General features: G+C 42.6%; 1 protein-coding gene across 2 annotated transcripts in view; it reads right to left on the bottom strand.

The window, feature by feature from the left end:
* arhgap39 (Rho GTPase activating protein 39) overlaps positions 1–13,100 on the bottom strand; it is a 140,676-nt gene extending 127,576 nt beyond the window's left edge. For both annotated transcript variants that reach the window (XM_088643225.1, XM_088643223.1), the window contains exon 1: positions 12,965–13,100. In XM_088643225.1, coding sequence (XP_088499351.1) covers positions 12,965–12,975 — 11 coding nt within the window. In that variant the 5' untranslated portion in view covers positions 12,976–13,100. The remainder of the gene's footprint in view (positions 1–12,964) is intronic.
* Between the last annotated feature and the right edge of the window lie 129 nt (positions 13,101–13,229).

Here is a 13,229-nt window from a genome sequence, read left to right on the forward strand (position 1 = left end):
GACTAGGAATACAGAACTAAAGACTTGCGAGACTCAGCTTGAACTTTTATGACAGTACTCAGAGCACTGCTCAGTCAGACCTTAAATAGCTTGTTTCACCAGGAGACAGGGAGGAGGGGATTACCCACAGGTGAAGCAAGCTTCCCGACTGTTAGGGTTTCCATAGCAACCAGCCTGACAGGTGGGAGAGGCGTTGCCAGCTAGCCTACTTTGAGTGCTCCCATAGAGACCAGCATGACAAAACTCAAAAACATAAATCAAAACAAAAACCATTTCATAGCATAAAATATGGTAATTGAAACATCTGAAAAGCTCCTTCAACAAAATGCCCCAGCAGATGTTAACTCTGTATTGTATGAGCAAAGTAAAACTCCTAGTACAATCTATCAGACATGCATAGATAAAATGCTTAGTAACAAGTAAACAATTTTAATAAGCTAGAGGGTGTGCATAATTAAGCAGAGATTAAAATTCAAAACAAGAAATCAAGTCCTTACACCTGCCTTGCTTGCAAGCAAATAAAAGAAAAACTATTTCACAAACCCTGTTGTCAGGAAAAACTGAGTGGAACTCTTGCAGGCAATACTTCCTTTGTTTCCCATTGTGTTGTGACTGGGTAGTAGACAAGACAACAAATGTTGATTTACACACAATTACAAGAACACAAACACACAAGGTCTACTCCTATACACTTATTACATGCAGATATTTAGACAACTGTGAGTAATTGGGCCCCATTTTCTACAAAATCAGAAAACAAAACTCAACCCTGAAGCACAGATGTCATGTAGGAAAATAAACCTTACACTATATACCTCCCTTAAACAGCTGCTAAACAAATAGGAGTCTCCCCCCCAATTCCAAACAACACATCAATAAACTGGTGAGGGATTTCTTTAGCCTGTGAAAACCACAAATAAGAAATAAATCTTCCCACAGCTGTAAGCCAACAGTTCCTTTGCTAAAACCTCAAATTACCTGGACATGTTCTGTTGTCTAGTCTGCCAAAGTAGGAGTTCTGCTTTGAAGAAACTGAGCCGTTTCTTCTCTTATACAGTCCTTCTCCATCCATCCTCTCTTCTAACTCTGAAATTTTAACCGGTTTACTGTATTCCCCCCCTCCGAGACCTACTTTTCCTACAGGCACAGTAAGAGGGGACTGCTTAATGGCCTATCAGCAATGCTTTCATTTTAATTTAGTATATTTATCTGGCCATTTCTATTACTGGCGATCATGACTGCCTCTAGGACAAGCCAAGACCGTGAACAGCTAAACAAATGGTACAAAGAATGTCAATTCTCTTACCTTAAAGAAGGGGATACTATGTACTATACTATAACATTACTGTTGCAAACCGATCATACAACAGCAAAATACACAGTGCAAGTCATACAATCTGGAAGCCAATCTTGAACTTGAGGATACAAATTGGACAATTAAGAAACCATAGAATTCATACTCTTTTCTTGAAACAAAATTCACACATCACTGAGAGTAGTAGGAGTTAATGTCCAACAGTTGTGGTTTACTTAGATTTTCTTTTATTTCACAGTGGGCTTAGTACAATGACCAGTGGTACAGCTGGGATAAATCAGCCAGGGCCTGGTGAAACAGAGAAACTTGCACCTGTACTTTTTCCAGTAGGGATATGCCTATCTTCTAATCAATGCTGAGCCATGCACCACTGCAGTGCCTGTAACATCATGCAAGAGCAGTGAAGCAGGCATGAAGAGTCTGTGCACTTCCTGGCACAGCATTGATCTTTGTAATATGAGATACAAAACACATGATTGTTGATTTCAGCTGGGTTTGTGTACAATAATCAGCAATCTTTAAAATTGTAAATGACATCTTTTACATGTACATTCAAGCATTCTCAGATTTGGAAGGCTCATGTGGAAATGCAGTCACTTGAAAAGTGTGCTGAAAAGGATGTCTTTAACCATGCTGTTTGACACATTGTGGGATATTTCCAAGCAGGGAAAACGAGATGAAGGAGCTGGGTCCACACTTCCAGGTGCTGCAGATCTGGTGCTGTGGCCTGTTGGAAGGGTGGTAACAACAGGAGTCCAATCAATTCTTGACAACAGTTTCTACCCCAAAGCAGTCAGCCTGGTGTCGGCTTCACAATGCGTCAACAATGGGGCTCAGTTCCATGATCCCAGATTAAATTCCTCTTTAGAATAAATCTATTTCCAGTTCCTGAATTATTTTTAATCAATTGTAAAGCCAATAGCAGCTGTAGTGCCAAGAAAGAATTGTTGGAATCAGGAAGTGGAAGTGTTTAACACGGTAGAGGAATTTTACCATGAATCAAGAACTTATTTGAGAATAGCCACTGGAAATAGTTTAGGAAATGAAAAAAAAAGCAATCAATCCCAACCCTAACGGGACTAGTGATCGTGGGCATGAAAAATACCACAGCTAGCAGCCAGCCATGCCTCAGAAATTCTTCCACAAGAGCAGCACCCCTGAACACCTACTGTGACCTTTCAGCTCTGAAATGGATGTGCAAATTGTCTGCCTGTCTGAATTCACCGATGCATTAACCAGCCCAGGGGAGCATCTGAATTGCAGATGCATGGAAAGGGCTTGTCTTCTCTCCACTTTGCAAGGAGACTGGCTGTGCATGAGGCCCCATGCCTGGGAAGAAAAAAAAAAAAAAAAAAAAAGGATGAAGGAAAAGAACTTTGCACTGCAGCGCAAGGCTGGTTATTGGAGACCTGGTTTGACAAAGTGCTGCAAAATGCCAAGCACAAAATTAAGAGAGCACAGGCACAGCAGAAGCCAGCAGCTTTGCCTTGGGCATCATTCAAACAAACATGGGGAAGGCAGGAAGTTATACCTTTGAGGAATTATGGGAAAACCAAGCAGTTCCAGCTTTTGTTAAGGTGCTCCTTTCTATACTACAGGGCTTTTAGGAGATTCTGCAAATGTAGAGAATGGTGGAGTTCGAAAATGTACTCATTCAACTCAATATGGACCATTTGTCCCTCTTTTTTAATTTAGGATAAACCCAACAGAGAAGAGGGTGGTTTGTGTGGGTTTTTCTGAAATACTCTGGTATACAGTCCCAAACAACCTGAAATGCAACAAACCCAAATGTGATTCTTTGTCACAAGAATAATTACAGGCTGAATCTGGGGGAGAACATTAACGGCACATGTGGAAAAGCCTGGAACACAGCACACACTGTATTCAAAGAAAAGGCATTACCAAGCCTAATCCACACCAACAGCACATTCCCACTAATCCTTTTATTAAATCTAGTTCAGATGTAACTTGGCTACCATGAAAGAGAAAAAAGGGGGGTGTGTCCAAGGCCCTTATATCAGAATGACAAGACTGCTATTCTTGTAAAAAAAAAAAAAAAAAAAAACCAAACAACCACCACACACACAAACAAGAATGCCCAAAGGAGGAAGAAACAGCCACATAGGCGGAGCTGCATGGCAGAGACATAGTGGGTAACTATGGGAGGGTAGGCGATGTTTGGTGGAGGAATGGGGGTGCAATTAGACCCTGAATCTTGGAATATGATGCCTTTCTCTTTCACGTGCAATGCATTCACGCCCACAGTTTCACAATTCCAGAAAACACCAACTGCACAATGAGCTGCCCGACCAGCAGTGTTCTGAGGAAGAGAACTGGGCTCCGGTCCGCACAGAAGAATGTCTGCCTCCCCCTGGGGAGGATTGAATTACAGGGTGTTCTCCTCCATATTTAATGTCCCCCCCCTTGGTATCTACTACACACACTACAGCCATATCAAATATGGCTGTAACTATATCGATCTATGGTGTGCAACTGCGTGGGGAAACAAAAAGAGAAATAAGATGTAGGCTCTGAAAAAACAGGTGAATTGGCAGCATGCAGGGCGAGCATACTGGAGGCTTCCAGAGGGACAGGGAAACCTTTACTACATTAGTCTATTAAACTCCCCCTGCAGAGAGCTGGTTCTTGTCAGTAGAGTGTAAAAGAACATATTTCAGCTAGTTCTTATTCACAATCAGAATCTACTTTATTGTCCACAGAGTGGAAATGTTCCTTTGGTCTCCCTGAGACAATCAAAACAGCTTAATGCAGAGGACATAAAACATCTGGTGGATTTTACCAGATGTTTTGAGTCCTGTATTGACTGTACACAAGATTCAAGTGTGACATACATATACTGTATACGTATGCTGTCAGTACATATGTTCTGAAGGGACTCATACATTAAGAGAGTAATGGCACTTGGAACAAATGACTTTTTAAAAATGCGTTTTGTAGCCTTTGGCGATTTAAAACGTCATCCAGATTGCAGTTTTTCCAAATTGGAGTGTATTGGGCGTGAGGCATCATTTACCATTCACACTGCTTTGCTGTAAACACTTCTAGTATACACAGTTGGTTCTGTACTGCCTTACCAGCGCAATGCTTGAGCTAAACACCTCTCATCATGCAGGCTAAAGATCTTAGATGTGCTATATAACCTCAACATAGCTTTTACAACTGCAGAGAGGATGGAGACAGAAGTCACATTTTGTGATGCAATAACAGCCAAAGATGAGAGGAAAAACAGGAAACTTGTCATCTTGTGATAGGACACGCCTGTTTCCCTTCAAACCCCAGCAAGGACTTGAATTAAAATATGCATATCTGTTATAGAGATTCTCTTCATTAACAGCTGCCTGCTTTTCATCACTTTTGCACAGGTGCACCTACTCCCCCACTTTAAACAATGGCTTCATAGAGGTCTACTACTCGCCTTTTTGTATCAGCACACAGACACTCATTTCTTGACCACTTTACACCTATAGAAGACATGCAAAATGTCAGAACATTATTAAAACCAATGTTAATGCTTTCAAAGCTCTGTAACTTAAAGAAAATTTACAATGTCTAGAAAGTACAACTATAATATACTGTATCTATCCAATACACACATGAACACATGGGAATGCCCATCCATCCATTTTCTAACCTCTTTATCCAATTCAGGGTTGTGGGAGAGTCAGAGTTTAATCCCAGCAAACAACGGGTGCAAGGCAGGGTACACCCTGGACTGGAAACCAGTCCATCACAGTCCACACACACACACAGACACCAGGGCAATAAGTTTTCCATAAGCCAATTATCATATCAATTGGTTTTTGAACAGTGGGAGGAAACTCATGTGAATACAAAGAGAGCAGATAACACCTCAGGTTTCTTATCACTTTTGTTATATTTATTTTCTCACAATAACTTTGACCAGGACAAATCTCTAGTAACTATTTCATTTTGTAATGTAATCTTCATTTTAAATAACTTTGCAAAAAGCAATTCATGATATATATTGTTTGAAATTTCAATTTACTTTGGAGCAGAGACTTAATGTACAATTTACCATCATGTATTTTTGAACTTACTACCAAACACCATCCTACAAAAGCCTTGACTCTGTTATATGCTTTTCAGATCTAAAAAGATGCACTTTAAAATGCTTTAAAGGCTGATTGGCAGATCTCTCTCGATGACTGGATGCCCAACTGAAAGAGGGAATCAGCAATATGATTCACCCCCGAGCTGAAGCTGCTGTTGCATTGGTAGGGCGATGGATATAAATTCTAGAACAGCTCCTAGACTAGAATTTCTCTAATCTGCAACAAAGATTCAAGAATTGTTGCGTGCCATATTCTACAGAGTCATTATCACTGCAAGTTAACATGAGCTCGACTGACGAGACCAAAGCATTGTTGAGATCAGGGTGGGTAATCCTGTTTGCTGGAGGACCAGTCTGTTTGTAAGTTATCATTTCTTCTCAGCCCTGAACAAGCTCAATCAGCTCATTACTGGCTTAACAGTACTAATTTCACAGTTTCTTCCAACTCTTCAGTTCTGCAGCCTTAAAAGAGACCTATAAAAACCTGTAGACACTGGGCATCCCAGGTTAGGGTATAAACCTGCTACCACTTCTCATCCTTGATCAAACCCAAATCTGGGGCCCCCAGACAACCACACACGACACTCATGCACAATCTACACAATGAATACTAATCTTGTCATTCCACCATGACAGACATACTCTTGTTTTAACATGGTGGGTCTCATTTTTTTTTTTTTTTTTATGAGATCTGAGAAGAGATGTTTCCTGGAGAAGAAGAGAAATCAAACTAGCAGTGTGCTAGGCCTTCCTGTTGAAAGACAGGTCAGGACTGACCCTGTCGTCACTTCCAGTCAGTTGTTTCACAGCATATTTATGGTACAACAGTGAGATTGCATGACAAGCCACATTGTAAGCAGCCGAAAGAGAAGGGAATAAATCTGATCACCCCCGACTTTGTATTAATCACTAATTTGCATCTGAAGTAGTGAGGCCCCTGGCTGACCTTTTAGGCTGTTACACACAAGAAACAGCACATTTAAAAAAAAAAAAAAAAAAAAAAAAAAAAAAAAAAAAAGGAGTTGCTAACTACTGGTTAATGACAACACTTTGTTCATAACAATCAATGTGAGATTGTTAGCTATCCCATGATTAAAGCTAAAATCAATTCCTTTACTCATCAGAATGTGAAGAGCTTTAGACAAAGTGCAAGTAAAACCTGCTTGCGTCACATCTGTGTAGCCAACCTGTAGCTAATACAAGCACTTATGAGATCTGCCATGAGCATGAAATGAAGTTCATGAAAAATACACATCACCTACACTGCTGGATCCACATCTAGCATACACCAAATGTGTATGCTCCTCCCATCTCTCCATCCCTAATTCAATATAGAAAGTTTGATTTAAGAAGCAACTACTATGCGAGTTGATTTAAGAGTTATTAAATGGTTCTCAGTGTGCATCTTCAAAAAGCCTGAACATTCCCAGATCAATACAAGCACTGCACAGGTTCAAAATTAGAAAAGCTATACACTGTGCATTCTGCCATGCATCACAAATCAATAATATATAGCTTACTCTCCTATACTGCTCTAATGCAAAACAAACAGCACAAAATATACATTTAAAAACACTTTGATAAAATATTTCAGATGCTCTACTGGTATTTTGTGGGTTCACGTTTTCACATATTAGCACTTAAAGAAATCATGTTTTAAGTGGATCTTTCAAGGCACCTGAGAGAACCGTTTCGTGATGCTCAGAAAGGAAATAAAGCACCTTCTGATCTTGTTTCTATGAAGTCAAACAAGAAATACAGAGAAGTATGTATATACACTTTTTTTTTTACTTCTGGAAAGTGGAATTTGGGCAAATATGAACGTGTTGAAGGAGCTACACACAGCACTATTTAAAACGTTAAGGCCCCAGTCCCATTAGATGCCGTCTTTAATGGCCTGAGGAATGGGGCACTGTGCTAGAGCGGACTGCCTGTGCAATTTGCCAGGGTCCCACCACCTTCTGGCACTCACAGCTAACCCACTCACTCCTCTTGTAAATCATCCAATGTGCTCCCCACCTGGCCGATGAGCTGCTATCCCACTTGCCTGCAAACATACTCTGCATCGGAATTTTGTCCCACATTTGAGTTTCTACATTGTTCCCTACACCGTGTAATATGTTTTGCTACAGACAAAACAGCAGTCATGGTAACATGCAGAGTCACAGAATTGGGTAGCAGATTATGCACTGAGGAAGTGTACTTCAAGCCAGACTAGTCTCACTTACAGACACCCAGCATCTGATACCTTAAAACTGATTAGGAAGTCAAAGCCGCCGTCATTCCAGCAGCACATTTCTACACTAATCTTGTTAGAGGAGAAAAAACACTTTCACTCTGTCTCTCCTTCTCCCACCAGGAGCCTCTCAGGCATCCGTCTTGTGCAGTCGCCACACAGACACCGAGTTTACCACAGTAAAACAGAGTGGTAATGACACTTCCTTAGGCTGCACCTCAACACACAGCAGCTCCTAACAGCATAATGGGCTTGGTTTTACTTTAATGAAATACAAATGACACTTAAGTGCATGACCTGCAGATTTTTCAAATGCAGTGCTCTCTGATTGACTGTCCACTGGGAGATCAGAAGCAATTGAGTATGTGCCCTATTTTATTTTGCCAGCTGATAGAAAATCATGTCCCACCACAGCCCTGAAATGTGCAACAAAGCAGAAAATACACCACCCTTACCTGATCTAATGTTGACATACTGAAGGCGACCCAGAACAGTCAACAGAAAAAGTATTAAAAATGTAAGGATACCTACTAAATTTGTAGATAGTTGTCCCATTCCATGTTCAATAAACATGAATAGAAATAAGAATAATTGCTTATCCAGATTATTCTGGTTCTCTACAAGCAACAGACCCATAGAAATTCCACTAATGAAGCGGATAAGCTCATTGTGGTTCATATTATTGTAACCAAGTTTCGGTCTCTGAAAGTTTACTCCACACAAAGTAACAATCATGAATTGAACACTTTGTGTTACATGAACCTACAGCTTGGAATACCTGGAACAGACTGGACAGCTTTGCACCAGAAATCTTGTTTCTATCTGAGAACTGTACTAGATTTGCAAACACCAGCTGTCAGTCAAAGCTAAGGCTTACTGTAAAATCAAAAGAATCTGCCAATGCTGAAATCCTAAGCACAACATTCTTACAAAGGATGGTCACTCACTTGTTTTTCTCACCATCTTTGCAAATTTAAGAAAAAAAAAAGGGAAGGATATTTAGATATATAGCCCTGTTTTATACCATACTTATCAGGGAACCTATAGGTAGAATTGGAGGATCCTTACACGTGACCGGAATCCCACAGAACGCAGAGTAGCAAAAGGAATGATCTGAAAGACGAAATCCAAAGGCTGGGTCAATAAGGGAGGCAAAGAGTCCGGTAACGAGAGATATCCAAAAACAATCCAAAAGTCAAAATCCAGAAGGCAAGGTCGATTAGGGAGGCTAAGGGTCAAGCAATTAGAGATATCCAAAACAATCCAACAGTCAAAATCCAGAAGGCAAGGTCAAGAGGCGTAAGCAGAAGATTCATAACAGGAGATCAGTCAAAAGGCTCGGAAACACACACTGAAGAAGAATACCACAAGAGGCTTCTCAATAGTGAGTGGGGGAAGGTGTGTGAGGGGAGTTTAAATACTGAAAGGAAAGGGGTGTGATTGGATGATTGGTTAGGGAGTGAGAATTTGAGGAATCTGGTGCATGTGAGAATGTGATGGGTTCAATCAGGGATGAGATTGTGAAGCAGTGGTTCTGGGATTGCAACGGATTGCGAGGGAGAGTGTGGGGTGCGACAGGGATAGAACGGCGTTTCCGAGGTAGAGTGTGGGGTGTGACAATACTAAATAATCTCCAAAGAGGTGAAGGCAACAGGGAGAAATCTAGCTATAAAATAGATCAATCATGAGGTGCAGTACGGAGAAAGAGATATGTGTGTGTAGACGAAAACATCAGTTTCTGTGCTGAGCCCTAGAAAGTCATGAATAGAGAAAACAATGTGGCCACACATTTCATTAAGGAGGTTAAAGGTTACAGAGAGTTATTTAACTATTCTTTTCTCCCATTTAAATTTTCTCTTCTTCCATTGCAATATAACCTTTGCTCAAATCCTTATCTAAAGGTGCTAATTAACAGAGGACTCTATATTTACACTGCACACTGCAAAGGCTTAAGAAACCATGCATTATTGTTCCAAGTCCCCAGCATAGTTAGTGACTGTATTTTTCAGCAAAGTTCTTTACCCTGACATCATCATAGTCCACTTGACTTGTAAGGCCCTCACCAGGGGTCAATCTGTGATAACCCCATCCAGGAGCTGCTAACATTCTTAACATTCTCAACCTGCTTCATGCTCAGACACCGAGAAAAAACTCTGGTCCCATGACTCGTTTGGGCTGTTGATGGAGATCAACTCTTGAATTTCATTTTTAATTGCAGCAGAGGTCTCCACATGGCGTGATTTTAGCACAGCACTGTGAATACACAAGACCTGTAGCACTGCCTCCCTCCTCACTGCCTCACCTTGAGCGCGAGGCACCCAGTGCAAGGCAGAGGCACCCCACACAGTCTGAAGCATCTGACCAGTAAATGTCTTCCTTTGAGAGAAGGAGAATTACTCCTGCTGGATTACTTTTGAAGCCCAGGGAGGAAAAAAAAGTGTAGTGTAAGTGTGTGAGGAAACAATTAAGGACAGCACTAATGATTTTCTGATGGACTGCCTAGACAAAGCCAAGCCATTCCACAGATCAGCACCGTGAGAGGCAGTGTTCCTCTAGTGTGGGCAGACTTCATTATCCCTGCAAATCAATGTCCAGGGAAAACACTCAGGTCTCCACACACACTACACATCTAGGCCAGGAGTCTCCATTCCTGGTCACAGGGGACTGATGTGTCTGCAGGTATTCTAGTTCTGTTAACAGCAGTAGTACCAGAAGAGCTGGGAGAAGCTGTTAAACTGGTCTAATTAATCCAGTAATGAGCTGATGAAGTAAGGTCATTAGGAGCCCAGCTGGATTTAAAACCTGCAGCCCTCCAGTACCTGAATCAGAGATCCCTGTCTTTTAAGCAGTGTTATCATGTACTGTATATCCTTGTCTATAATACATTTTTTTAATAGCACACATATCAACATCATCAAAGCATGTACACATGCCTGTTCCTGGAGTTTTTTCACTCCTACTGTACATTGTTGGAAAAATGCAAGAAGAGGACTCCTCCCTGATCCTCCTAGGGGTCTAGTGTACACACAATGAAGATCTGCATCCTGCACAATGAAACCAGCCTTCACTACTGGCTTGTGTAGCATGACTGCGGTCCTTTAGCACTGAGAATAAGGGATAAAATCAACTTTGTCTGTGCACATTCAAATCACCTATATCTTCTAGTTAATGATCTGAGCCATTGCCTCACAGGTAGCTAAATGCAGCTCAACAGAAACAGAGCTTGAGGCATTAGCATGTAAATTGTAGAGGCACGGATCCTATTACGACATGCATGATCCGCTTCAAGTTTTCTCTGCATCTCCACAATAATAAGACAGCAGTCAGTGTCCGGTCAGGCTGAACGAGGTCTATATGCACTATACAGGATCCCTACTTACTAGGTGTGACATGGGCGCAGAGCGGAGAATAGAGGCTGCTGATTAACAGCGAGGTCTCTTTCTATGACACGCGTATACTATATGCTGCTGCTTGAGGCCGGTAAGGCGGTACAGCGAACTAAAACCACTCTCCCAGTCTCTGCAGCAACAGTTCGAATGCAAAACATCTGATTTCAAGAAAAGAGCCCAAACCAAACCTTTTTTTAATTTAAAAAGGCGGCGAGAAGAAATAACGTGTAGGGTGTTAACGGGAGAGAGGTTGTTCACTATCGTATCTGAACGCAATCAGGGAGGTAAGGGAAATTAAAATGTTAGAAATATTGTCCCCTCAGTAATGCGGAACATATTATACATGATTGATATGAGCAGAAACGGCAGAAGAAAAGGGTATTAAAAGCGACAGGTGCATTGCTATACGCTGCATTACAGAAGGGCAGCAACAACAGAGAGAGAGACGCTCGGAATTTTGCAGCTGTGCGCGGTCTGGCTGCGGATACTGTAGCTCCCCCTCCCAGTTTTCACGCACCAAAAGCTTTACAGTCCACGCTGAACCACACTAAAATATCAGGGAACCAAACAGTCCACTCACGGGGAAGGGCTCGTGCCGTGCACATCACCCCCACCTCACACACACTGACCACGCTTTCCTTCCCGACAGGTGCCAGCGCTTAAACACCGAATACAGTACGTGCACAGTATGTGAGAAAGCTACGCCCGTTTTTGCAATGGGTTCACCCTGGAACTGTAACGAATGCCTAACAAGAGTACTAAACAGATGCGATCACGTTTCTCACAGTCCTTGACTTCTCCAGCGAACACAAGTTGCCACAATTCCCACACACAAAAATGAAGGACCATATTCCAGTTTGGGAGGACTTCCAGTCCGAATCTCGGCTATATGAATGCATTGCAAACGCGCCGCTTTTACCTCCCTAGAGAGCAAGCGACAATAAAAAGGTGATGTACAGACTGCTTCTATGGCACTGGGGACACTCGCACCCCACGATCTCGCCACAGGAGCACTCGTCAGTCTTGATGCGGTCCGAACTGGGCCTGGGAAATAATTACACAACTTCCTCTTTCTACCGTGACATTAGGACTGAGCGCTCTGATCTGTCGCGCGTCGCTTCCCATTTGAAATTCTTATTAACAGCCGCACCACATAAACACAGGCGCGGCGGAATCTCAGCCAGCGCCAGTGGCTCATGGTAGCTTCCCATCGCGGCATAATGCATTGGAAACTGCTGGATAAATCTCACTACATAATACATGACATCGCCCTCCCTGCACAAACACATACTGTACACCTTTCTTTCAGTGCAGATACAATCATTTAAAAAGAGGCAGTAAAAAAAATCAATATATTGTCTTCATCACAGATAGGAGTTTTATACGTTTATTTTAAAAATATTAAACCTCTAAAAAAACTGAATCAACTGTAAACAACTATTATTGACATGCAGGAGCGAGGCTCGGAAGGGATGCTAGCTGGCTCGGGGACGCGCAAACCTCCCCTAGCTCCACAGTTGTCGTCGCTCTGCCGTTAACGCGCCTCATGCCTTTTGAAACATCACTAGCGAGAGACCGTGAGGCGATACACCCGCGGCCCAGCCCAGTTCGGATCTGCAAAGGTGAAACGGCATCAGGGAGCACAAACGCAGTAAACAGCAAGCATTATTACCCTTTACCAGCGCCACCTCGGTACAGGTGCATGCGTTAAGATGGAACAGCTTCCTAAAGACAGAGGCGGCGACCTGCACGCATGCCGAAAGAAGGAGAGCGCTCAGCCCCGGCTCCAGTAGTGGTGATGGGGAGAAAGCAGAGACCGGGAAACCAACTTGAAAGCACCACAGAATCCCAACTTTGCAATCAACGAGAGACACGTCTCGACTTCCCTACAGACAGGGCGTGATACAATTAAAACTAATCGGCGGTCTTACCTCTCTGCCATGTTCCCGGCGTTTCCCTGTTAAAATCCGTAATTAATAATCCCTGGAATGCAACCCATGGTGCCGAAGGATCCGCCGCCGCAGTCGGTCGCTTCTCTTGCTGATGGAGCATGCACTGGCTTTCCGCGTCTCCGTCACCATCGACAACCTGACGTCACGCAGCCCCCCGAGGGCGAGCACGCACGGATAACTCAAGCGTTGTCATGGAGGCACGGCAACGCCACCCTGGGAACTCTGGGAATTGCAGTATTGGTGG

This window comes from Lepisosteus platostomus, chromosome 8 (genome assembly GCF_059453375.1).
Source record: "Lepisosteus platostomus isolate fLepPlt1 chromosome 8, fLepPlt1.hap1, whole genome shotgun sequence".
In the NCBI taxonomy this organism is placed as follows: domain Eukaryota; kingdom Metazoa; phylum Chordata; class Actinopteri; order Semionotiformes; family Lepisosteidae; genus Lepisosteus; species Lepisosteus platostomus.